The following is a 25,657-nucleotide window of genomic DNA, read 5'->3' as shown; positions in this document are numbered from 1 at the left end:
AGGAGATGTCTGTAAGACCACCCCTTTCGCACACCTCTCCCGCCTCCTCCCCCTTCTTCTTTTAACCTGGCTTCCTTTCCTCCCTTTGAAATCTTTGATGTTAGTACTTGGATCTGAAGTTCTGTGTCTCTATAGGAAGTTTTCTGAGAGACTGTATTCTTGTATTTAAGGGCTTCCCTGGTGGTGCAGACGTTAAAGCACCTGCCTGCAATGTGGGAGACCTGGGTCCGATCCCTGGGTTGGGAAGATGCCCTAGAGAAGGAAATGGCAACCTACTCCAGTATTCTTGCCTGGAGAATCCCATGGACGGATGAGCTTGGTGGGCTATGGTCCACAGGTCACAAAGAGTTGGACACGACTGAGCGACTTCACTTTCACTTATAGAAAAATGGTTTTAATTTAATTAAATCTTTAAATAACAAAAGTAACATATATTTTGCCAACTTTCAATAAATGCCAGAAATTTCAGAAGTCACTGTCCTTGACTATCAAGTATTAAAACCAAATATTAATAAAAGTTCAGATGGAAAAAACCCTAAATTATTAAAATTTAAAATAGTGATCTTATAAATCACTCTTGATCAAAGAAGAATTTTAAATTTCAGATTACCTAGGAAAGAAATAAAAAGAATATTTGATACTAACACTTCTGGAAGTTCACTGAACTAAATTAAAAAGTGAACTCACTGCCTTAAATTATATTGTTACTGACCACAACTAAAAAGTGACTGAAAAAGATAAGCTTAGTAATTTTAAAAGTTTGCTTTATCCTTTCTTAAGGAAAGAGAAATAATAAGTTAATGAAGAAATAAATATATTAGAGCATAAAAACAAGATTATTAAATATATTAAGTGGTAAAAACATAAAATGTATTAAAAGTTTGAAAATATCAATGAAATAATTTAATAGAAAAAAGATAGCAACTTTCCAAACTTCAGTAAAGGAGGAAACATCTCCTTTCCTAAAGATCTCCATCTATGGGAATGACTGGAAAAGGGGTCACAGAATTATCCACAAAAAAGTATCAGGTTAGATGGCTTTATGGATTAGTTATTTTAAATCTTAAAAAAGAAATAATTCCTAGACTACAGAAATTGTTACAAAGCATAGAAACATAAAAAGCCACTCAAATTATTTTATAAAGGTAATATATCCCTTTTATTTAAAGCTATTAGAGTTAGGAAAAAACACAAAACCTTAGATATCAATTTCACTTACAATTATATATATACAAAATCACAAATAAAAGACTAGCAACTCATGCCCGGCTCTGTCTTAAAAGAATAAAACAGACAGCATAGGAATGTAGATTTACTTTTTCACAACTGCAAGGGCTATTCAATATTAGAAACTCTATTAATATTAATCATCACATTAATAGAAAAAGAAAAAATCACATGACCATATTGATCTGATATTTAAAATGCCATTTGAAAAAACTAATAAAAGTCTCTGACTTGTTTACATAAAAATGAAAACATTTCTCTCTTTAAAGTATCATAAAGTTAATAGACTACTGATAAATGTGGAAAAAAATTCTCAATAATTTTTGATAGCAAAGAACATTTACAACTCGAGCAAAAAAGGAAAATGTTGTAATGGAAAAATGAAAAATTCATAGAAAAGAAGAAATTTATATGGCCAATAAACACATGAATTGCTCAATTTCAGTTGTAATTTAACGAAAACAAAGTACTTGATATTTCCTATCAAGTTGATAAAAAGATAAATGAAAACACTCAGTTTTAATAGGGCTGCTATGAAACCTATATAAGATGGAGCAATAATATGTGTTGGATGTATTAATAATTATGCTGTTAATAAGAATATAAATTTAGTAACTTTTCTAAGGGCAAGCTGGGTTATTTGGATCAATTAAATTTTTTTTCATAGCCTTATATTAAATAACAAATATATTGATTTATGATACCAAAACAATAACATAAGGATGCAGAGATTTATTTAGAAAGCTAATTTGTACATTATTACCTATATAAGAAATGATAAAAATAATTTAAACATCCAACAACAATAGTGATTACTCAGTTATGGAATATCCTTTCTAGAAAATTCCAGGCAGATTCTTTACCATCTGAGCCACCAGGAAAGTCCCTTCTAGAAAATACTGTGCATTAAGCATTAAATTCATATTTTTGAAGAGTATTTAATGGCATGAGAAATGCTTACCATCTAATAAAAAGTGAAAAAAGTAGTTTAAGTAACAGTACATTCAGTAGGATTCCAATATAATTACTATATGTGAGATGCATGGGTACGTGTATTTGTGTGTGTGTGTGTGTGTATGTGCGTATACAAAAGAAAGTCCTCCAAAACAGTGTTCACTTATTGTGTGGTCAACTAAAGGTGACTGAAATTTCTGTTGTAGCCCTTTTTTTTTTAACAATTATCTACTTTTTTTTATAGTGAGCGTGGATTATATTTATAATGAAACTTTTTTTGATGTAAAAGAAAAAACAGTCATTTTTGGAAAACAAAAAAAAGCTAGAGTATGCCGACTATGTCTGATGCAGTAGACAGGAACTTGAGAAAACTCTGGGAGATGGTGAGGGACAGGGAAGTGGCATGCTGCACTTCACGGGGTCGCGAAGAGTTGGACATGACTTGGCAACTGGACAACGACAACAATGGCAACTATATTCACCTGATCTGGTTGTATAATTTAAACTCTTAAAATGTCCATTTAAGAGCTACATCAGCTGCTAAAGTAAATTAATTAATGTATATGCAAACTGTACATATCCATCATTATCTATACATAGTATAATACTATGGATATAATCCAGAAGAAAAAATTGTGCCTTAAATTATGTGGTAGGATGTATTCAACAATATTTACTCAAAAAAATTCTTGAGCCCCTAGTCTGAAACAAATACTATATGAGTTATTATAAATGAAATGGCAAACCAACCAGATACGGAACTTAAAGTCTAGACTAGAGTTTTTCAGCCTTTAAAAAATCATGACCCATAGGAAGAAGTCTACTTTACATCATGACCCAGCACATACATGTATGTGTGCACACTGGCTGTGAAACAAAATTTCCATCCACCAATACTCATATTTACGGTAGTAAATATGCCATTCCTCTGAAATATTCTATTCTACTCCAAATCTTTGAAAATGTCAGTTGTGACTAACTGGTTTTATGAACATCTAATAAGTTGTAACACACAGAAAATCTACCCTCTAGGGAAGATCTCAGTCAGTAACTGGGACAAACATGATGCACAAACACTCAAATCCTTAAAATGAGAGGTTGGGTCCATAGAAAAGTATGATTGTGAAATATCACACAAGCCACTTTATATCTGCTTAGACATTACAAGGGTTTCCCTGTTGGCTCAGATGGTAAAGAATCCAACTGCAATGTGGGAGACCTGGTCAATCCCTGGGTTGGGAAGATCCCCTGGAGGAGGACATGGCAACCCACTCCAGTATTCATGCCTGAAGAATCCCCATGGACGGAGGATCCTCGGGGGCTACAGTCCACAGAGTTGCAAAGAGACGGACTTGACTGAGCAACTAAGCAGACGTTTCAAAGGACATTCGGAGGAGCTTACTTGGAGGCACAGTGCCCTAAATGCAGACAAAAGGAAGGGTTAAACACACACTGGGAAGTTTTATAGGATAAAAGCATCTAGCCTCTTCATTCTTGGTTAATCTCTCTTTACCATGCATTCACCTGTAAATCTTTCCCTGTACAATTACTCCTAAACATCCCATAATGTCTGAAATCATGCTTCCTATCTGCCTTTCCCATCAGACACAACTCTTAATTCCTCAGAGTCAAGTCAACTTTGGCACAGAGTTACCACCAAATAAAAGTTTTGTGGTTTTTCAGCTACTCAGTCGTGTCCAACTCTTTGCAACCCTATGCTTGCAGCACACCAGGCTTCCCTGTCCTTCACCACTTTTCCAGTCCTGTGGCCACTGCTGAGTTTTCTGAGTGGTGCTTGCTCAAACTCATGTCTATTGAGTTGGTGATACCTTCCAACCATATCATCCTCTGTTGTCCTCTTCTGTGCCTGTCTTCAATCTTCCCCAGCATCAGGGTCTTTTCTAATGAGCTGGCTCTTTGCATCAGGTGGCCAAAGTATGGGAGCTTCAGCTTCAGCATTAGTCCTTCCAATGAACACTCAGGACTGATTTCCTTTAGGATTGACTGGTTTGATCTCCTTGCAGTCCAAGGGACTCTCAAGAGTCTTCTCCAACACCATAGTTCAAAAGCATCAATTCTTTGGCACTCAGCCTTCTTTGTGGTCCAACTCTCACATCCATACATGACTACTGGAAAAACCATAGCTTTTATTACATGGGCCTTTGTGGGCAAAGTAATGTCTCTGCTTTTTAATATGCTGTCTAGGTTGGTCATAGCTTTTCTTCCAAGGAGCAAGTATCTTTTAATTTCATGGCTGCAGTCACCATCTGCAGTGATTTTGGAGCCCCAGAAAATAAAGTCTGTCACTGTTTCCATTGTTTACCCATCTATTTGCCATAAAGTGATGGGACTGCCATGATCTTAGTTTTTTGAATGTTGAGTTTTAAGCCAGTATTTTTCACTCTCCTCTTTCACCTTCATCAATAGGTTCTTTATTTCCTCTTTGTTTTCTGCCATAAGGGTGGTGTCATCTACATATCTGAGGTTATTGCTATTTCTCCTGGCAATCTTGATTCCAGCTTGTGCTTCATCAAGTCTGGCATTTTGCATGATGTACTATGCATATAGTTTAAGTAAGCAGGGTGACAATATACAGCCTTGATGTACTCCTTTTCCTATTTGGAACCAGTCGTCGTTCCATGTCCAGTTCTAATTGTTGCTTCCTGACCTGCATACAGGTTTCTCAGGAGGCAGGTCAGGTGGTCTGGTATTCCCATCTCTTTCAGAATTTTCCACAGTTTGTTGTGATCCACACAGTCAAAGGCTTTAGTGTAGTCAATGAAGCAGAAGTAGATGTTTTTCTGTAATTCTCTTGCTTTTCTATGATCCAATGGATGCTGGCAATTTGATCTCTGGTTCCTTTGTCTTTTCTAAATCCAGTTTGAACATCTGGAAGTTCTCAGTTCATGTACTATTGAAAACTGACTTTTTCCAGTCCTGCGGCCACTGCTGAGTTTTCTGAATATGCTGGCATCTTGAGTGTAGCACTTTAACAGCATCATCTTTCAAGATTTGAAATAAAGTTCTAAGGAACTAATTAATACGTGAATGTATGACTAAACTACCATGCACTTTGAAATTTTATTCTTCAGTCCTGGGACCAAAGTGACACAGCATGAGTGAAAGTGGATAATCGATCAGGGACATTAACAGGGTTTCTTCTTCTTTTGTAGAGGAAACCTCCAAGCAAAGGAAAGTCTTTAAGAGCTTCTAATTGCAAAAGGATTAAAACATTCTGATAAATTAAACTTAAAAATAAATTACGTGGAAATATGGAATGCTGGAAACAAAATGTCAGTTCCTTCCTACTTGCTTATCATCTTGTTTAATTCTTTCATCATCATGTATTCAAGACATTTTAAACCTTACATCTATGCAACCATATGTAGAAAGGAGAAAGTACCCACTTCTGAAATTGGGAAATTTAAAAATAGTCCTAGAACCCCAGGTAAACCACAAAACTCTAAATCTCATAGTTTTTCTCAATGACCAATTTAAGTACTGTTAAAAGATTTCTTCCTGCCATCATTCACATTCATTGTGGGGCCATGATTTCCTTCTCTGGAATGTAAATTTCTGATTCCTTTACAACCACAGATGCATAGAGCACGTTGCTGCTGAAGTGCTGTCTGACAATTTAAACCTGGGAAATTACTGTAAAGGGAATTGTATGGAAAACAGGAAACCTGGTCCATGCCAAATAGATGAGGAAAAGAAAAGTAATTGATATGTATAAAAATTACGATGAAAATAGAGTTGCTATTCAGAAACAATCTGGGACTCTGATAATTGATGAAGATAGGAAAACAAAACTGAAAAATGGAAGTATCTCCACATGGCTTGGGAGTCTCCATTTTCACAGGGTGAGCAAGAAGGTTCATTAGGTGAAAGACATCAGATAATGCCAGGGAACCTCTTTCTCACACAATATTTCCTACTGCTTCCCTAAAGGAGAAACTTCAAAACAATAATAGCTTCTACCTCTCACTCTCTTTCACACACACACACACACACCACTGAGGTGTTCCTTCTTTGTTGGTAAGCGTTGATCCAAGTGTTAGGCTTGATGCATACTCATGTATAAACCGGTAAATATTCAGTGGATAAATAAATCAACAAAGGAATGAATGACTGTGGAAAAACTATTCTTCATTGCTGCTTTGGCTTTGCTGTCTAGGGAACAGGCTGAGAGGTAACATAAAATGATCTAAATTATCAGAAGAAAGCTTCATGGACATAAAAACCGAAGAACCCCATTGCTTTACGAAAGTCGTATCAAAACAGAAAAGGAATAATTTACCAGTCGTTTATAATAATAACATTACACCCTCTCTTCTTAGTTCATTTACTGAACAAATGGAAAGTTTTCCTGTCAGCCTAGCTGAAGTCAGTGGTGTCAACTTTTGCACTTTCTCATAAACACTCTGAGAATTAGCACCATGATTTCAAGGCTTGGTATGAGACAGAGAAATTAATGAGAGTCATAGGAGGACTGTAAAGTCACAGACTCTAGTCTGTGTCATTACAATGTATTCAAAAGGGGTCATTCTTCCTGTGGAGAATGGCAGTTCCAATACTGCTGTTGTGATTGTGATCATTTTAGGATTTTCTTTGACTCAAGTGTTCTTCTTGTTTATTTCGGAGAAGAGCTTTCTCTGACTTTTCTTTTTCCCATCATAACACCAGACTAGTCACTACTTAACAAGAACCAAATGATGTTAAATTTCAGAATGACTCTGAGTCAAAATTTTTCTTAAGCTGAAAGAAAAAGATGGCTACCACAGCGACCTGATTGGTTAATTACAGTTAGGAAGCTGTGCAAGGGGTGGTTCTGGGTTTTGGGATCTGAACACAAATATGGTTCATATGGAGTTTTCATTGTCATCAAAGTTAAGTGATTCATGTGCTAAACATGCTAATTAAGTGAATTTTCATATCTTTTCCTCCAAACATATTCATTTAAAAAATTTCAGTTCCCAAAGTTTATTTCAGAATTTTGAGCTCTGCTAAAATAAAATGTATTCAACTGATTTTAAACAGCTTTGAAAACAGTTTAGGAAATCTGGAATTCATAGGCGTTTCTGCTATGGTTTTTCCTATGTTACATAAAAATCGTCATTTCTCCCATTGCAGTAGAAGAAAAGAATGTGATTATTGTAGAAACTGGAATTCTGGGTTTTTAACCATGATCCAACACAAACGGCTGTGGTTTGAGGGAACTTAACCTATTCTAAACTCAACATCCTGAGCTGGAATTAATTGCTCATTAGAAGCAGAAAGAGTTCTTATTTCACTCTAATGTAACTAAAGCATAGGCTTTTTTTTTTTACATATTATGGAAAAATAATGTGGTTCTGAACTTTCTTTTTCTGATTTTTGGTATTTAGGTTTGGGTTTGAGCCAGAGATAGCCTAACTTATTTGATTATAGCATAAAAAGAATGATTTTATTTTGACTTTTAGAGAGAAGTGATGAAATGATACCAGCATTTGGTTTGGGTTCAGTTCTATTGGGTTAAAAACAAATCATGAGTGATAATTAAAGATAATTCAGCAGAGATTCTCTTTCTTTCAAACATCTCTTGTAGAAAAAACATCTCAACAGCTGTCACAGTGGCCTTCCTTTCTTCTGTTCCACAGGGAGTCGGCACAGATTGGAGTATCAGCTTTGCTACGGATCATGTGACTATGCACAAAGTTTCAGAACATTAGTTTCCTCATCTGTAAAATAGAATTGAAGACACCTACCACATGGAGTTGTCTGGAGTAATATAAGGTATTTGCTTATAGAATCAGTGTTGATGCCATTGTTATTACTGAGCTGGCTGTAGTAACATTTATTGAGTAAATAATTTACATATATTCTCTTTGTATTCTTCTCTCCCTATTTTAAGTCCTTAACTAGACCCAGGTATTTCTTTTTCTCTTTTTAAATTTTTTATTTTTTCTTTGAAGTATAGCTGCTTTATGATGTTTCAGCAAAGTGATTCAGTTATGCATATATATATACATGTATTCTCTTTCAGATTCTCTGCCGTTATAGGTTATTACAAGATACTGAATATAGTTCCCTCTGCTATACAATAGGTCCTTTTTGTTTATCAATTTATGTATACTAGTGTGTATCTTTTAATCTCAAATTTCAAATTTATCCCTTCCTGGCTTTCCCCTTTGGTAACTGTAAGCTTTTTTTTTCTTTTTTTCTTTCTCGTGTCAAAGTGTTTCTTTGCTTCAGGATTTTTGCAGAGTTGAAAACAGAAGCTTCTAACGTTCTTTTCGTTTTTTGGTCTTTGATTTTAGCGCAAGCTCATTAAAGAGATTAGGTGTGCCCCTGGGGTCAGGGATGAAAGGAACACACTTTGGAAGGAAAAGTTTGTGTGGGGGAGACAGGGAAATAGATATTGACCTCCTGACCCATGGACTTTGCCAAAAGTGCCTTATAACCGGTCCTGACAGTTACCACCTGAAAGGGCTGTGGGGCACCTCAGGGGTAACCAGAGTGAGCACGACTGGAAGACCTTCCAAATGCTCTGTGTGCTGTACAATGTCCCAGAACTCTGGAATAACCAAAGAGGTTCAACTCCAACAATGACTTAGAACAGTTGTCTGGCTAATGGAACATATTATTTCTGAATACCTCAGTACATGCACCACTTAAAAATTCTTCACGTTTCTTGAACACTTTACTGCATGCCAGATGCCATTCTAAGTGCTTTACATGTAATAGTTCATTCATGGTCACAATACTATATGAGATACTACTAGTGTCCGAATTTTAAAGAAGACTGAGAGGCTAAATAAATGGGCCAAATTTAGCCAGTTAGCAAGCGGTGTAGCCTGAATATGAACACAGGGCCCATGCTCTAAAATGCTTCCCATACCTGCTGTGTGTTGGGTCTAAAATTCAGGACCTCTATCTGTGGGCTTAGGAAGACTGGGTGAGAAGGCATTAGTTTGGAGTAGCATCTTCAGGGGAGACTTCAAACAGTGCTGACTGAGGAGTCATGGACTGTGTAAGTTGTGGCAACTGGCCCTAGGCCACTGGGGGAAGACTTAGAAACAAAAGACTTCTTTTGAGGGAGTTGAGGGCCAGGCTGCTGGAGAAATCAGTGCCACCTCTAGGATCAGGTCATTACCCACAGGAAAGCAGTTTGACTGGGAGATGTGGGGTAACTTGGGCTCTGTACACAGAGGAGAGGTGCTGGAGGAGCTTCAGGCCATGATGCAGCAGCAAAAAGGTATGGAGAAAATGCCTTAACAGCCAAGGCGCTCTTGCCCCTCGGTTTCACAAAGGGACTGTTTCTAAGGATGGATTCTATTGACCTCTCTCCTGTTCCCTTCTAGACTTCCCCTATGCTGCCTAATTTTTACCTTATTAGGGTTAAATCAAATACCTGCTTTAGAAAGAGAAGTCTTTCAGAGAGTGGGAAGAACCTTCATGGATCCAATTATTTGCCCCAGCTCTACCTCCCCCAGCTCAGAGTGATGAAAATAAACTACAGGAGAATAGGTACTTAAATGGAGGACCATGAAGAGAGGTCACCTTGGACTCCTGAGCTCTCTGGAGGGAAGCATGGACTTAAGTGTAGTATGATAATGAGGTAGGAGGGATTATGGGTCAGGAAACCTGGGGAGACATCCTTGAAGACTGAGAGATAGGGAGGGGCTATAGAACATCTCCAAAGTGTGTCCAGAAAAGAAGGAAGAAGGAAACTTCTTTTTTGGCCACTGGCTCAGATGGTTCCCCTGCTCCCACTTCTGGGTTCATGTTCTGTCATTGCTGCTTAGTCACTAAGTTGTGTCTGACTGTTTTGCAGCCCCATGGACTGTAGCCCACCAGGTTCTTCTGTCCATGGGGTTTCCTAGGGAAGAATACTGGAGTGGGTTGCCATTTCCTCCTCTGGGGGATTTTCCTGACCCAGCGACTGAACCCCAGTCTCTTGCATTGGCAGGCTGATTCTTTACCACTGAACCAGCAGGGAAGCCCGTTCTGTGACTAGTACAAAGTTATTGGATTTTAATGTACTTTTTTTAGGCTAGTCCAGTATCTTACAACCAGTAATCTTTTTTCCTATGGGGAAAATCATTCCCAGGTTCCAGCCACCGATTTCTTACTGGTTTTCTGAAACATAGTTTATTTTTATGTTGGGGATTGACTGTAAACATGTCGCCTTCTTTCAAAGTAATACATGTTTAAAAGCTAGAAATTCATTCACATCATCTTCTTCCATATGGCTAATATGTCATCATGCTGTGAAAGCCACACTGAAATACAGGAGGACCGATGCTACCAACCAAAAGAAAAAAAGGGTCTTCAATTTATTGTCTTCTTTCCTAGAAATTTCACTACTTCCTGAAATCTAGATGAGTGAGTCCCAATCTTTCAGGTGGCATTTGAAGTTTTACCAGTGTCACATTCTATCAAAACTCAAGCCCTTCCAAAATCCCCCTAATTTGTAGACAGTATCTGCCTTGGTACTTCTTAAACTCCTCAGTTCAGCTGTTTTAGGAAATCAGGGGAAACACTGAACTGTTGATGGAGGGACACATTGGAAAGGGTGTGTTTATGGAGTTCAAGAGGGTCTCGTCAACTGAGAAGGGGTTGGTTAACTCTGGTAGGAGCCAAACTACAATCTTTGTGGATACACATATTTGATGGTTCTAGTTCATTACCTCATTCCATGTTGTGAAGCTTTTCAGAATAGCATATGTACTTGTCACAAAACAACAATCCATGCGGCTACAGATAAAGCAATTCTTATCCAAGGAAAATGAGTTACTTTTTATCTCTTCAAAGCATTCTATTGCTTCTTTCTAAGGCAAATTCCTAGGTCTTGGGTAAATCAAAATGTCACTTGCTTATCTGAACAAACAGCCAATGGTCTGTTTATTTTTCATGAATAACTCAGTGAAGCCAGCTGTGTTCTTGGGGTAGCTCAAAGATACTGAACTACTAGACAAAAAGAAATCTTCTTCCTTTTACCTAACCAACAATGGCAGCAACTTTAAGAATGATAATAGAATCATCTTTTCTAATGATAAACTTGAAAATATGTGAAGGGAAAAGTCTTTATCTCTCTTTTCTTGATAATCTAAGAAGATAAAGTTTATGTCATTTTAAAAACTAGGAATTATAGTAGACAACTCCTAATTGTGCCCGACATCCATTTTTCCCTCGTGACAGCAGCTTGATTTTCTTTTGGGGACCACTTCTTCACTTACACTCATTCATCGAATTTATGTAGGACTGTTTCTACTTTCTGGTTCCAGGAGTGGCCTTGTGATATAATTCTGATCAGTAAGAATACTACATCTTTCTGGCCATGGGCTCTCAGGAGTGGACAGGTGACCCAGGCTGAGTCAACAAGCCATTGAGGACTGTATTGAACATCAGTTCTAGGACTTTCTGGATATACTGGGGATGAGACAATCTCTTTCTATAGAGTTGCTGGGTTGAGGCTGCTGAGGCTGTCTTATAGGGGAGTCCCTTGACAATGGTCCCAACAGAGAGAAGCACAAAAGTTATTCTCCTAATAACGAGCTCCTAATGGCCTGTGGGAAGGAGTAGGACCCAGCTTTGCCTGAAGTCAGATACACCTATGGACCTTAAAGTTATGTAAGCCAACAAAGTTTCTGTTTTTGCTTAGGCCAGTTTGAATGAGGTTTCTGTTGCAACTTAACAGCCACTGACTAATCCATAATTGTTTTTTAATGTCCCTAGTTTTTAACAGATGCCCGCCAGGAGAAAGAGAAGGAAAAATACGAACAAGTCTCAGTTCTGGTATTGGACCGCTAGACAGCGGGAGCTCATCTCTCTTATCCCTTGTTTAGAACATGACCTTCTGATGGGTTTTGTACTTGTGTGGCTATTACACATTCCATCTTAAATCTGCTCCTAAGCCAGCTAGCACGATCTTAGCATCTTGACCTCCCTTTCCTCTGACTACAGGATTCACCAGATGTGTCCCTCACTGTTAAGACAGCTGCCAAGTATGTTCCTTTGAGTTGGTTTCTAAATCATCTTCATATTAGAAGAAACAAATCTTTCAGAATGTTTTTATTTCTTCACCCAACCATCTCTGTTCCAACCATGACCTACGTGAACTAATCCCCTTTGTCAAAACACAGAGTGCTATGTCTTTGACAATGGAAACCAGCCTCCCTCCCTCCCACCCTCTTATAGGTAAATATTCTTCCAATTTAGCCAAAGAATTAAAAAGAGGAAAGGGATATAATACATGCCATGTAACTCTTGAAAAAAGATAGTAATAATGGTATTAAAATTTTTAGAAAACTTTAGAACTATCCCATTTCCAAAGTTACTTACAGGATATTCATGCTGCTGTTAAATAAGCAGATAATTTTTATCTGCTAATAATAATACTGTTTAAAAGCCCAACAACAATAAACCATAGCCTGTGGCCAGATGACTGTGACAGTCTTTACAAGTTTTACAGAACATAAAATGCCGGCAGATATCAGGTATTATGTTATTATGTTTTCTTTTGGCAGAAGAGAAAAGTTCTCAGCTAGCCTATCTGGCTCACTTAATTGGGCCTATAAAAACTCGCCAGTCATCTCACTCACAGCCATTGAATTTCCCTCTACTTGTTCTTTACAGCTTTTCAGAGCCTAGATGGGAACACAGATACAAAACAGACTTGCTGAAAGGACTTTTTAAGGTCTCATGTCCATATTTACAAACCTTGCAATCTGTGTGTATTCATTTATTTTAACACAAATGAAGTGAATACATCAAGAACTCCTTTGGGAAAAAGAAAAACCTGTGTGTTTGAGGAGAAAAGAACAAAATATAGGACTGAGGCAACTTCCAAATGCTCTCTATTGCTTTCCCAGCACCCCTCACACACACCCTGCCTTCAACAGAATTAACTGCTTTCTCTGCACTCATTTAGAAGATAGTATCACTCTACACGAGAGCATTTCTCACGTAGATTAATGTCCTTTTTCTTGGTTTTGGCTTAGATGTCTGTATTCCTGGCTAGACTGTGAGTTCCTCCAATAGAGACAATACACTTTTGTTTACCAGCACTGGGCCTACACCAAGACTGAGAAAATGTTGGTTAAAATTGAATAGGAGACACAGAAAAAGGAAAAGGAAAAGAGAGATGTAAGAGCAAGGGAGAACCCAAGAGAGCACTAAGAGAAATCCTTGGCTCTGGGCCACTGAGCAGGTGTAACATCGGTAGAGAACTACCCACAAGATGGCTGGGAAGATTCAGAAAGTCAGAGAGGGGACCAAAGCAAGGGGTATAGTCCCCCTGATACAAATACATTAAAAAAATATCAAGGAGCAGCCTTTCTTAAAAGCATGCTCCAAAATTTCTCAAGGATTTTCTCTCAAGTTTCTAAAAAACAACCTGCACAATTCTGAACATTTCTTGTTCAGAAATGGACAGTTATATCATGACACCTGGTGAAAAGTCATTGCAAACTGCATCCTAATTTCAGAGATGTGAAAAAAAAAATAAAACCACCAAAAATATGAATAGAAACTAATCATCTCTTTCAGTGATTCATAGATCCTATCCCCAATCTTTCCATGATTGTTTTAATCATTTTGGCTTTGAAAACTTTTGTGAGCATTCTTTCATTCTTTCTGGCCTATCTTAAAAGTAGTGATTAGGTAACTTATTCTTCTAATTTTTTTCTCAATCGATCCAAAGTTCTCCAGTATAGTGTGACTCTTGGGAGTTTCTCTCAGACATCTCAATCTGAGGTATTGGGAGCTAGAGGAATTCTGAGTCCATGAAAGTATTTTTTGATGATGCTGGTCCATGTAATGATTTTGTTAGAGAAGTTGAACTACTTCAGTATTTACTGAAGAAACTGGAATCAAAGTCCTATTTTTAAAAACTTGTGGGTCAGAAAGCCTGATGGAGAAGCACCTAGGAGCCCTCTTTGGGGCTCCATCCCTCCTCTTCATAGACTGTTTTTCAGTTTTTAACAGGCACCCTTGGTGATGCTGAAGACTAGCCAATCTAGGAACCACAGTCTCATAAAAGCTGTCTTGTTGGGTCTGGCTGACCGGCAGAAATGAAAGACTAAATTTCTAAACATGCTTTCCTGGATCTCTCAAAAAGTAGCAAGACAATGGTGTGATTCTCCGGTCCATGTTGGACAGTAGGTAATAGTGTTTTTCCATGGCTTGTGGAAAGGACAGGAAATGATGCTGATATTCTAATCCCTGGTTTGGAATATCACAGCCAATCTCACAAAGGGCCGCCACTCAGCTTTTATGACAGTGCATTTCCCAAGAATCCTTTTGGGAACCTGTAGTCCCCAGTTGTTTGGGAAATGTAAAATCAGTCACTTCTGGCAAAGCTCAACACACCTGAGCATGGGAAACACAAATTAGAGAGATACTCTTTCACTCACTAGATTGTTCATCTGGTTACACATTTGCCTGGCACAGAAACAGAATCAAATAGGGAGGACCTGAGTGCGCAGTCATCCAGCTCAGGCTTGGTAAACCAGAGGAAACTTTAAGTCTCATGACTGTTAATAATTTTCATCCTTTCAATATATGATGTAAGGAGATCATATAAAATAAGGTTCAAACAACCAGGACTGCTTTATCTATTGCAAAATTATTTATCTTATTTTGCTCATAGGAATTCATATTGGTTTTGAGAAGAAAGACTTTTCAATGCATTGGACATGGAGTTCTGCTTTGGTTCTGGTGGAAACAACTTCCCTTTATCATCTGATTGATTGAGAGAGGACAGTCTTATGTACAGAGTCCTCCATCAAAGTCAATAAGTCAGTCTTGATTAAGGCTGAAATGAAGTGAATTGTTATAGATTGTTATTCTATGAAAATTTTTTGCTTCTGTTCAGTTCAGTTTAGTCACTCAGTCATGTCCGACTCTTTGCGATCCCATGAATAGCAGCACGCCAGGCCTCCTTGTCCTTCACCAACTCCTGGAGTTCACTCAAACTCACGTCCATAGAGTTGGTGATGCCATCCAGCCATCTCATCCTCTGTCGTCCCCTTCTCCTCCTGCCCCCAATCCCTCCCAGCATCAGAGTCTTTTCCAATGAGTCAGCTCTTCACATGAGGTGGCCAAACTATTGGAGTTTCAGCTTTAGCATCAGTCCTTCCAATGATCACCCAGGACTGATCTCCTTTAGAATGGACTGGTTGGATCTCCTTGCAGGCCAAGGGACTCTCAAGAGTCTTCTCCAACACCACACTTCAAAAGCATCAATTCTTCGGTGCTCAGCTTTATTCACAGTCCAACTCTCACATCCATACATGACTACTAGAAAAACCATAGCCTCGACTAGATGGACCTTTGTTGGCAAAGTAATGTCTCTGCTTTTGAATATGCTATCTAGATTGGTCATAACTTTCCTTCCAAGGGGTAAGTGTCTTTTAATTTCATGGCTGCAGTCACCATCTGCAGTGATTTTGGAGCCCCAAAAATAAAGTCTGACACTGTTTCCACTATTTCCCCATCTTTTTCCCATGAAGTGATGGAACCAGATGCCATGATCTTCATTTTCTGAATGTTGAGCTTTAAGCCAACTTTTTCACTCTCCTCTTTCACTTTCATCAAGAGGCTTTTCAGTTCCTCTTCACTTTCTGCCATAAGGGTGGTATCGTCTGCATATCTGAGGTTATTGATATTTCTCTTCGCAATCTTGCTTCTGTTACTGAGAGTCTAAAGAACTAGTTGCTCCATCACAGTCAATGTTATTCTGCTTAATCCTAATATTGGTAATAAAACCAATAAATAGTTATTTCTTCTGATCTGTAGTCACAGGATGCTTATCTCTGGAAAAGACTGAAGCCATTTGCTTGGCAATCGCTAGTCCATACCGTGTACTTCTGATAAGCGTTTTTAAACTCTGCCATACAAGGTAGAATCTACTGCGCTAAGAAATATCAGTTGCTGTGCACAACAGTGATAGATGCTGAAACTGACTTTTGGACCCCTGTGTAAAAGCACTAGGTTTCATGCATGAGAAACCAGACTATCCAAGTAAAAACTAGAGAGAATCAGCTCAGTGGTTGGACTCTACTCTCCCAATACTGACCTCATGAACACAAATGTGGGTGTGAAAATCAAGAAAGGAAACTTTCCTTTAAAAGATCAGTCCTTCAAAAGAGATGGTGTGGTCACCATGGATAAGATGGTTCCTTACATGGTTTTCAATACAGCACTAAAAACTGTAGAAAAAGGCAGTAATCATCAAAGAGGATGAGAGAGAGCTTGCCTTCTTGAAAAAGATAACAGGATGAATTAGGCTATTTTGAAAAAACCCAGAAAAATGTTTCTTTAGAGGTCACAATATTCTTTTGTCTTCATGAATGTGGAATGATTTGATAAAGAACCCTCTAATAAGAAACTGCCCTTGTCTCAGAATAAAATGATCTTAGTGTACTGGTAAGATTAGTAAAATGTAAAGTGTTCAGATGCAATATACTAACACTTGATATCTTTGAATGGATATCTTTCAGACCTTTCCGAAATTTATTTCTAGTAACTGTTTTCCAAAGGAGAGATGACTTCTATTGCATGGTCTGTCAATGCTTGACCAGATGTCTGGGACTCAAGAGATGGAGGGTAAGGATTAAGGCTCAGTAGATAATGACCAACATTCCTTGCCCTTTTTAAAATAACTAACATCTGCTCCATCCAAACAAGCAGGCATACAAGTCCAAGAGGGAGTAAATATGAAAGCAATTAAAATGAACTACTGTGCATTAGTGTGGTTTGATTTACAGAAACAACTTCTGTAGGAGAAAATGGGCTGTGGTTTAGGTAATGTTCATATCCATGAAACCCAAGTAACCTAAATATACATTGATATGTATAGGACATTCCTAGCCATGTTCTTCTGCTCTTAACTACATCAGTAAAGATGAGTGCAATGAATTCAGGCATAGACTTACCCAGTGAAGGTCATACTCAGGTCTTGCTCTTCCTTCGTCATCCTCATATAAAGCGAAACCTTCTCTCCGAGCCTGATAATACTCTTTCCGCAGCTTTTGGATGCGGTCAGCACTTCCGCTCATGGACCGGCCACTGCAGGACATAATCAGACAAGTAGTCACATGGTGAACAACATTCTAGAAACTTGCTTCTTGATATTTTTTATTTTGTTAAAACATCTGACATTCAAATTTGGAAGATTCAGTAATATTGTACAAACATGCTAGGAAAACTGTGAAAATCCTGGTAACAAAAATAAATCAAAACTACTCTTTATGTGCATATGTTTAGCTCTAACTTGGGATTAATAAGTGTGTTTTGAGTGAGAACTTAAGGTCCTGACCTAGAGCAATTAAAAGAGCCATCACCTTTTTCTTAAAATTGTATGAACAGAGTTTGGTTAGTTTTTTATGTGGTATCTCATTTTATTACATAAATGTTGCCTATTTGAGACCAGTTGTTTGACCTGAAGCTTGAATGTGATGCAGAGTAGCATGGCATGTTCAGTTAAATGACATTCGTGAATTTTTGGAGTGGGGCTGGGGTACACGTCATTATATGGGTACAGGCAGGATATAGAGAAAGAAAAGAAAATAGAAGTCTTGCCAAGAAGTAAAAAGAAAAATAGAAAGCTGGTCATAGTAGAACATGCCATCTTGGCTACATGTCCAAGGTTTTCTTCTCTTCTTAGCTACTTCTTCCTCTCAGGAATTACAGCTTCTCCAGTAACTTATCCATTCAGCCCCACACTGGTCAGCCAGTGGCTCCCTTTTAGCTTAGATTTGTCACCACCTTTTCAACAGAATCAACATTATGTGATACAATCAGGGCTAGGAAGCAAGAGGAAGATGCTAGACAGATCTCTACAGCTGATCAACTTCTCTGATTGATCTGAGGCATAACTGAGTGCCCTATTGTGCCAGACCTTATGTTAAGACACAGAGATCTTAAACACTTTCACAGAACTTATTCACAAAAAACACACAGTCTGGGAGTTAGGGAACTGAAAGGGATATGGAAGACTACAATCCACTGTGACTGATGCTACAGGTCTGCACAGGGGTTGAGGGAACATGGATTGCTTAAACTTTAACAGGGGAGAACAGAGCCATGGCAGGAGATCACAGAAGACCCTAAAGAGGAGGTGACATCTTAGCTGAATCTTGAAAGATTCATAGGTGCTCAACAACTGAACAAGTGAGATGAGAAAATTCAAGGCAGAAGGAAGGACAATGCATAGAACAGAAATGAGAAAGCATGTTGCTTTGGGGGAATGCAAGGAAGTCAGTTTGGCAAGCAGTGGTCCTCAACTTCTTTTGTCCTGCCTCATAGACACAGTAGCTGACATTAGCTTCCTTCCCCCTCTCATTTGGGAAGCAGATTATAATAAAAGAGAGTTTTGGTCCTTTAGGGATATTTTGAATTTACTCTAATGAATGACAAAATAGATGATTTGCAAATGTTCGTACTTTAACTCAATTTGTAACAATTAACCATAATGATACTCATATTTCATGTGTATGTGAGAAACACGGCTCTAGTATACAAGGTGTAGGGGAGGGAGCTGGGAAGAGCGACCAGTGAGACTGAGGGAAGTAGGGAGGAGGCCCACGGACAAGACCTCTAATGCCAGAACGATCCTCAAGTATTATGCTGAGTTTTAAGTTTAAACGAGACATCTAAAAGCAGTAGAAAAAAGTCATCTATTATTTTGTTAAAACATTTAAAAATTACACTTGAACTATAAAAAGAAAATGGTGAGTAAACATTTTTTGGAAGGAAAACATTCTTCCCAAACTACTGCTAGATGGTAAGCTAACTGAAAGTGGGCCCACGTGTTTCAGCATCCTCTGTACAAAATCAGCACGGGGTTCTTGGCTTCCTACCTGCTCTATGGACACCAAGTAATTGATGCCTTTGATCGAGAAAAAACAATTTCTTACAGATCATTTACCTTAATTTTTCTTCAATATGTATTTTAAAACTCTCTTTAAATAGTTCTGACTTTGTTCCCTTACTATACTTTTCTTGAACAAAAGTATTTCTTGAGAACTTGATAAAGATAACAACAAAAACAAAAAAAGTGGAAGGTCTGATACTTTTCTGAACAACAGAAGGCGGGAAAGACAGCTGAGCTTAATTCTGAAGAGCACTCCTTGGTCTTAAGTACTCTGAGTTGCCTACGGGCCTGCATCCACTGTGCAGGCTTCTGCCCATTTCGTGCATGCATGAGCCACGCTCAAACTCACCAGATGAGTTCAATCAATGTGGTGCAAACACAGCATACATAATCTATTAGTTTACCCAAAGAAACCGAAGCATTGAATTCAAGCAGAATGAAATCATCAGTAATAAAAAAAAAAAAAAGAAACTGATAAGGGACTGTTTTAAAAATCCCCATAATTTTCCTGCATTTGTGGGAAAAAATAATCACACTCAGACCGTAAACTATTCTTCCATATGCCTATAAATAAATAAATTTAAAAATATGGGTTTGATCAGATTTCAGTTCTCAAATAGAAGGAATGGGGCAAGAATACAAAATCAGCTGTTTATGATTCAGAAAATCCCCTATGGCTGACAGGAACATGACTATTTACCCAGAGAAGAAATCTGGCCACAGAGAAAAACAGGAAAAAGTCTAGAAATTCATGGACCATCTAAGTGCAAAACATTCTCCCTTGTGTGAATATTTTAGAGAAGTTACAGGACACCATGCAAACCTTTCATGATAAGCAGGGATTACATTGCAACATTCATTTTCTTTCTCTGTCTAACCCTCACTCTACTTTGAGTAACTATACCAGACTTTTTCCTAGGTAGTTGGTTTATATAATAAAATGAGGAATAGTAAATTCTGGTTTTATCTTTCAGCTCTTCTCTGCAGATAACACACACAAGTTTACCATCAAATCAATAAAAATGATATACACAGCTATTGTACCCAAAGCAGTTAATTGATTCCATTTTGTGTTGAAGAGGTAGAAATCTGAGGAACATAAAAATGCCTTTGTCATAAGAGAAGCAGTAATCATAATAATTATAATTTATGGGACATTGTATAGAAAATATATTGATACAGACTTTCACTTACTATCAATTCTGCTCAGAACAGATATCATTAATCAATTATAGCATTCCTTCCCCATAATCCTAGACATGGTCTTAGAATCTTTCTTAACCCAAAACTTTAGAAAGCTATTACCATCTATAGGAGCTGGCACTTGAGTTGAGTTATATAGTTGTGTTAACAGGTGCTGTAAATTTCAAAATCACAGAAGAATAAAGATAACTTTTATGGTTCTGCTCCATAGACATGAGAAATCTGAGGCTCATGACTACTAGATATACAAGGTCTGACTTTAAAGAAGGCTCTTTCTATCATTGTTTAATACCTTTCAACCTGTGTCTCCTCCTTCATCTAATTAGTATCTTAAAGATTGGGTCCTCTAACAATATACTGGACCAGAATGAAAGCTAAGCCTAGCTTTGAGGACTTACTTTCTGAGGACTTCTGTTTTTCCTTCCTCTATTTACATGTTAACTTCTATTTTCCTGGCTTTATGGAACTCAGTAGTAGAGATTCTAAGAATTTTGTCTGATAGCTTCAGAAGTTATATCAGCTTATGATGTAACTCACCTACTCTTGCAACCATATAAAATCTGGTAAAGTATCAGTAATCCCATCTCCAGGTTGCGAGTTAGAAAATTTAGGCTTGCTGTATTATTTGTTCACTGGATAAGGTAGAGGTTAGTCAGTCATTCTTACCAAAAAAGTTCCTATTGTAGCTATATACATATGTAGGTGATCAATGCCACTCCTGCACTTTCAATGTGCTGAAATTTTATTTTAAATTAACTCAAGCAGTATAACAAAACAGATATATTGTAGTGATTTCTTGTAAATTATGCTGCCTTCGCCTTTAAAAGCAGATGTATAGTAAAACAGGCTTTTCTTATAACACTTTAAAGCTGGACAGAGTTTTAAAGTTGTAATGAAATTCAGAAACCATGTCATTTTCTTCATCGTCACCTATAGTAATATATTCCCAAATGCAATACACATCACAGTAAGGCATTATCTGCTCCACTGGAATCTAACCTTATTCTTCCTAGTTCATAATTACCTCAATTGAAAAACATTTTAAAATGAGTGTTCATTTGTGCATGCCATAGTCCCCTCCCGTTACTACAACAGGCTGGAGAAAAGTAACATTTATTAAGCTCCTTAAATATAATATTTATGCTTTACACACTTCATCTCATTTCATCCCCAATCAAATTTGTGAGGATGACATTGACATTTCACAGATGAGTACACTGAGGCTCAAATAAGTAGCACAGTTGGTGAATGGTGGACCAGGGAGTGTGTGACTCCAAAGCCAGTGTTACCTTGTTGCCTCATGAGAAAGGCATTAAAATGCAGCAGGCATATGGTAGCAGCCGTTGCATTTCAAGGCAGAGGGAAGTTTGCAGAGCACATTTATAGCCATACCTTTTGATATTCTTTTATTTGCACAGATCTTTGCAATAAAAATAGAAATTGAAGCAGCTAAAGTAATAGAATACATGCAATGAAGTCTGTATTCATTAAAGAATGATGCTGGAGCAACTGCAGACGGAGATTTCTGGGTAATTAACATTACATCTCTAACAGGCTTATGTGGGAAACTGGTATAAAACTGAATGGGGTGCAAAAGAGACTCAACATATGACAAAGATCCACATGAAAGAGAAAGAAACTCTGGATCAGGACCAGGGCTGACAAACAGCCAGGGCTGCTGCTTGTAACGTTCATCACTGGCTGACGGGGCCGAATGAGAGGGAGCTGGTCACTGCCAGCGAACCATTGTCTGACTTGCGAATTCATCTGTTGAGACTTTGTGTGTATGTCTAAGCAGGCATACAAGTAAATACAGCACCCTAACTATGATTAAAATATACACAGTTAATTCCAAAGAGCTGTGTCATTTTCAGATAGCCTCAAGTCATGTAGCTCTTCACTGCTAAGGAGAGGTGTCTGCCTTTGATCAGTAGGTACCAGCCTGGGGTCCAGATTCAGTGATGCAGTTAAGAACAGTCTCTATATAATGGAACCTTAACAGGAATATTTCTACCTGGATGAGCTAACCCTTACAAATTCACTGAATAAAACTGTTGGCATTAGATGTATGTATGTCAACAGTAATCAGTAGAATAGGGGTTGTTTTTAAGTTTGGGATTTGATTATTCACTTTTTTTATGATGTTACTGTAAAAACATTATTGTGATTGGAAAAGACTCTGATTCTGGGAAAGATTGAAGGTAGGATGAGAAGAGAGGCAACAGAGGATGAGATGGTTGGATGGATCATCGACTCAATGGACATGAGTCTGAGCGAACTTCAGGAGATAGTGAAGGACAGGGAAGCCTGGTATGCTGCTGTCCACGGGGCTGCAAAGAGTACGACATGTCTGAGTAACTGAACAACAATAAAATATTTAAGTTAAGTAAACATGGTATTCATCTTTCTATATTCACAAAAGTGTGAAGTTTTAAAGGTTTTATCAAAAAGATTTTCTCCTTTTGAAAGATATGGAGTGATGACAATATGCTATTCTTTTCCTTTTTTTTTTCCCCCTTATGGGAAGGATTGTTTTATCTTTTTGCATTTAAGGACCTAAAGAATCAATACAGTCTAAAACTTCAAATATAGCAGTACCACAGTTCTGTGAAAATGGCATACTTTTTTCCAAAGTGGGAACAGAGCTCTCAAAATACTGGAGATTCTATGATATTCACACCCTTGATAACATGAATATAATGAAATCTAACTATCTATATGCACTCTTCCCTTACTAATTATACTTCAAATCCCAGACTAGGTTCTGTAAAAGAATATTCAGCTGAAGGCAGTCATAGACACAACTGTAACTGATTTTCTGTTGGTGATAAAGATTTCTGTCAAATAAAAAATTTGAGACATTCTTATAAATGTACTCAGGATCATTAATTCAAAAGCATTTTGAAGATTTATAGAAACCATAGCCCAATAGCACTAACACTCTACAGGTTTAACATTCCATAATGCAAATACATTTATATAGTGTGTCCATATGTGCTAAATGAGATTTAATAATAAATAATGGCTTTTAATGGGGCTAAATTCTATAAAATTCTTTAAATGGCATTTTCATACTGGACAGCTCTGAAAATTATCCAGTGTTACTATTCAGTGAAAATTATAATTATGTAAATTATCTTCTCCTTATTCCTAATTTTGTACAAAGAATATCTATTTTTTCCAAAGGTATATTGACAAATAAGATTTTTTGTGGTTTAGTCCAGTGAAATTTTGGACTATATAACTGACTAGCCATGAACAACACTTGGGAAGTTTTCTAATTTCTTTCCCAATGCATCACCACTATGATGGTGACCCCCCTTTCCAATTATTTTTGATTAAAATAATTTCCCCCCAAAATAAGACTATGAGTTTATAGAAAGAGTGAATACAGTAACAGATGAAACAAATTTTTCACATTTGAATCTCTCTTTATTTCTAGAACTACTTTTGTCAATTATCTCTGACATTATACTTCTTACTAGAAGGCAAAGAAACAATGCTTATTATATATCTTAAGAGATGATATAATGTTGCATGAAAAATTGGTGGCAGAAACTGAGTGGAAAAAAGCTATATTCTATGCTAATACATTATTTTGAAAAGCGTGTATTTGTATACATTTCTAAGCATTCAACAAAATTACTCGTTACAGCAGGCTACTATGAGGAAGCTAAAAAACTGGTCCAGAGAGGTCAATATGTAAGTTAGGGTCATAAGGAAGGACGGACCCCACAAAGCATAGCTATGTATTAGCGCAGCCTGCAATTCTGAATGTGGTTCTTCCCCGAGCCATCCTGAGCTGCCAGTGGCATTTTGACCCAGACACGATAATCTGACAATGTGACTTGGCTTACCTGGGCTCCTGACTTTGCCATGGCAACCTGAGTCCGACCTTTTGCTTTTCTCCACATGTTTCCTGCTTTAAGCATCTGCTCCCTTTGAGATCCTTATCTTGGTATTTCCAGCCGTAGCTCAGTCAACTGACCCTCTGACTCTTATAGCTGGAAGATTTGTCCTGGAAATCTTAACCCTTGAATGGACTTTGACCCCAGTGAATCACGTCTTAGAGGGAAAAAGAAGGTCCCCCTTCCCCTGACACTTTTGATCGCATAACGGCAAGCATTTCCACTCATACCATGGCCGCCATTTACCACTGAAAAGTAATCTCATTGATGCATGAAGGGCAACTTTCTCCTACGTGATTAATTGCTGTGATGGAGATTCTCACCAGATCAATGTCATCTCCTCTTCTGATAAAAAGGTTTTGCTCTACCTTTGCTCTTTATCACTTGAGACAATGCGAGGCCATTCCCTAATCAGAACATTCTGCTTCTCTGTCTCCATTTCCAGAGAAGGTAGAAATTTCTTAGGAGTGACACTGACAGTGTTGTTCACAAGTCAACAACACACGGGTTATTATTCATGGCTTCAACTCACCATTATAAGCCTGTAACACATAATTGCATTATTCTGATACTGTGCACTGACCTCCTGCCTGTGTTCAAATTTCAGAAGCTAGTTTTGCCATTAGTCATAAAATATCCATTTGAGTTATTCATATTTTGAATAGTATTCTAATATCTTTCCTCCAATGCAGTACAGTATTTTTGAGCCTTAAGTAATTTACACAAATATTGGGCACATTCAAAGTTTCATATAAACATATGATACATACTGTCTCGAGACATTGTCCCAATTTTATTAACAACGCAAAGTAGGTGGGGGTCACCAAAATAATTTATCAACTATTTCACATGGTAATTTTTGTTTCTTAAAGGAGGATTTTAAAATATAGTTGAAAAGTTCACACTGGCTGGCAGCAAAATTAGCCGTTCATTTCTATTCTACATCTTTGCTAACCGAGCATATGAAGATGCAAGGAAAAATAGATTTAGACCAATTAGAAACTGTGCATTCACTGTGCCTTCTGTTAAAGATGATAAACAAATCCTGTAATTCATGTTACAGCTGTTCTTACATGGCTGAAGTATAGCAACACTGCATCCCAACCGCCTTTAAGTGATGCTTCAATATTTGAGCTTAGACAAAAATGGGGGCTTGGGGGGAAACAGCAATTTAAGTAGTGACAATGTTCCCATTGGCCATTCCATGTAATGAGTGTAGGCCCCTGGACACAAGCTGAGTCATTTTCCCTTGGTTGGGGCAGTTCCTAAGTGCCTCTCATAATATAGGCTTTACACTGTACTGAACATGATCCCAGTGTTTCAAGCTATGAGTACTTGTACAACATGGCCACCAAATGCAAACCAGCTACTTCAGCTGGTGCTCAAACAAGGGAATAACAAGTTGATGCTGCACTAAAAGAATGAAAAGAATGAGTGTGGTGTGGGTTTAGTGAGAGATCATAGGTAGGTCCTGCATGCACACGCATCCAGCCAATCAACTGTG

At 37.8% G+C, this 25,657-nt stretch overlaps 1 protein-coding gene across 2 annotated transcripts in view; it reads right to left on the bottom strand.

Annotated features, from left to right (window-relative positions):
- The window catches only part of PARD3B (par-3 family cell polarity regulator beta), a 1,151,446-nt gene that overhangs the window by 107,474 nt on the left and 1,018,315 nt on the right, over positions 1–25,657 (bottom strand). Inside the window, exons 21-22 of one of the 2 annotated variants that reach the window (XM_061382248.1) lie at positions 17,103–17,235; positions 1,133–3,599 (exon numbers count right to left, since the gene is read on the bottom strand). In XM_061382248.1, coding sequence (XP_061238232.1) covers positions 3,546–3,599; positions 17,103–17,235 — 187 coding nt within the window. In that variant the 3' untranslated portion in view covers positions 1,133–3,545. Of the gene's footprint in view, positions 1–1,132; positions 3,600–17,102; positions 17,236–25,657 lie in introns of those variants that run through there. The other variant, XM_061382241.1, reaches the window with a different exon arrangement.

This window comes from Bos javanicus, chromosome 2 (genome assembly GCF_032452875.1).
Source record: "Bos javanicus breed banteng chromosome 2, ARS-OSU_banteng_1.0, whole genome shotgun sequence".
Classification (NCBI taxonomy): Eukaryota; Metazoa; Chordata; class Mammalia; order Artiodactyla; family Bovidae; genus Bos; species Bos javanicus.
The sequence above is the reverse complement of the archived record's forward strand: the minus strand, read 5'-3'. Positions and strand labels throughout refer to the sequence as shown.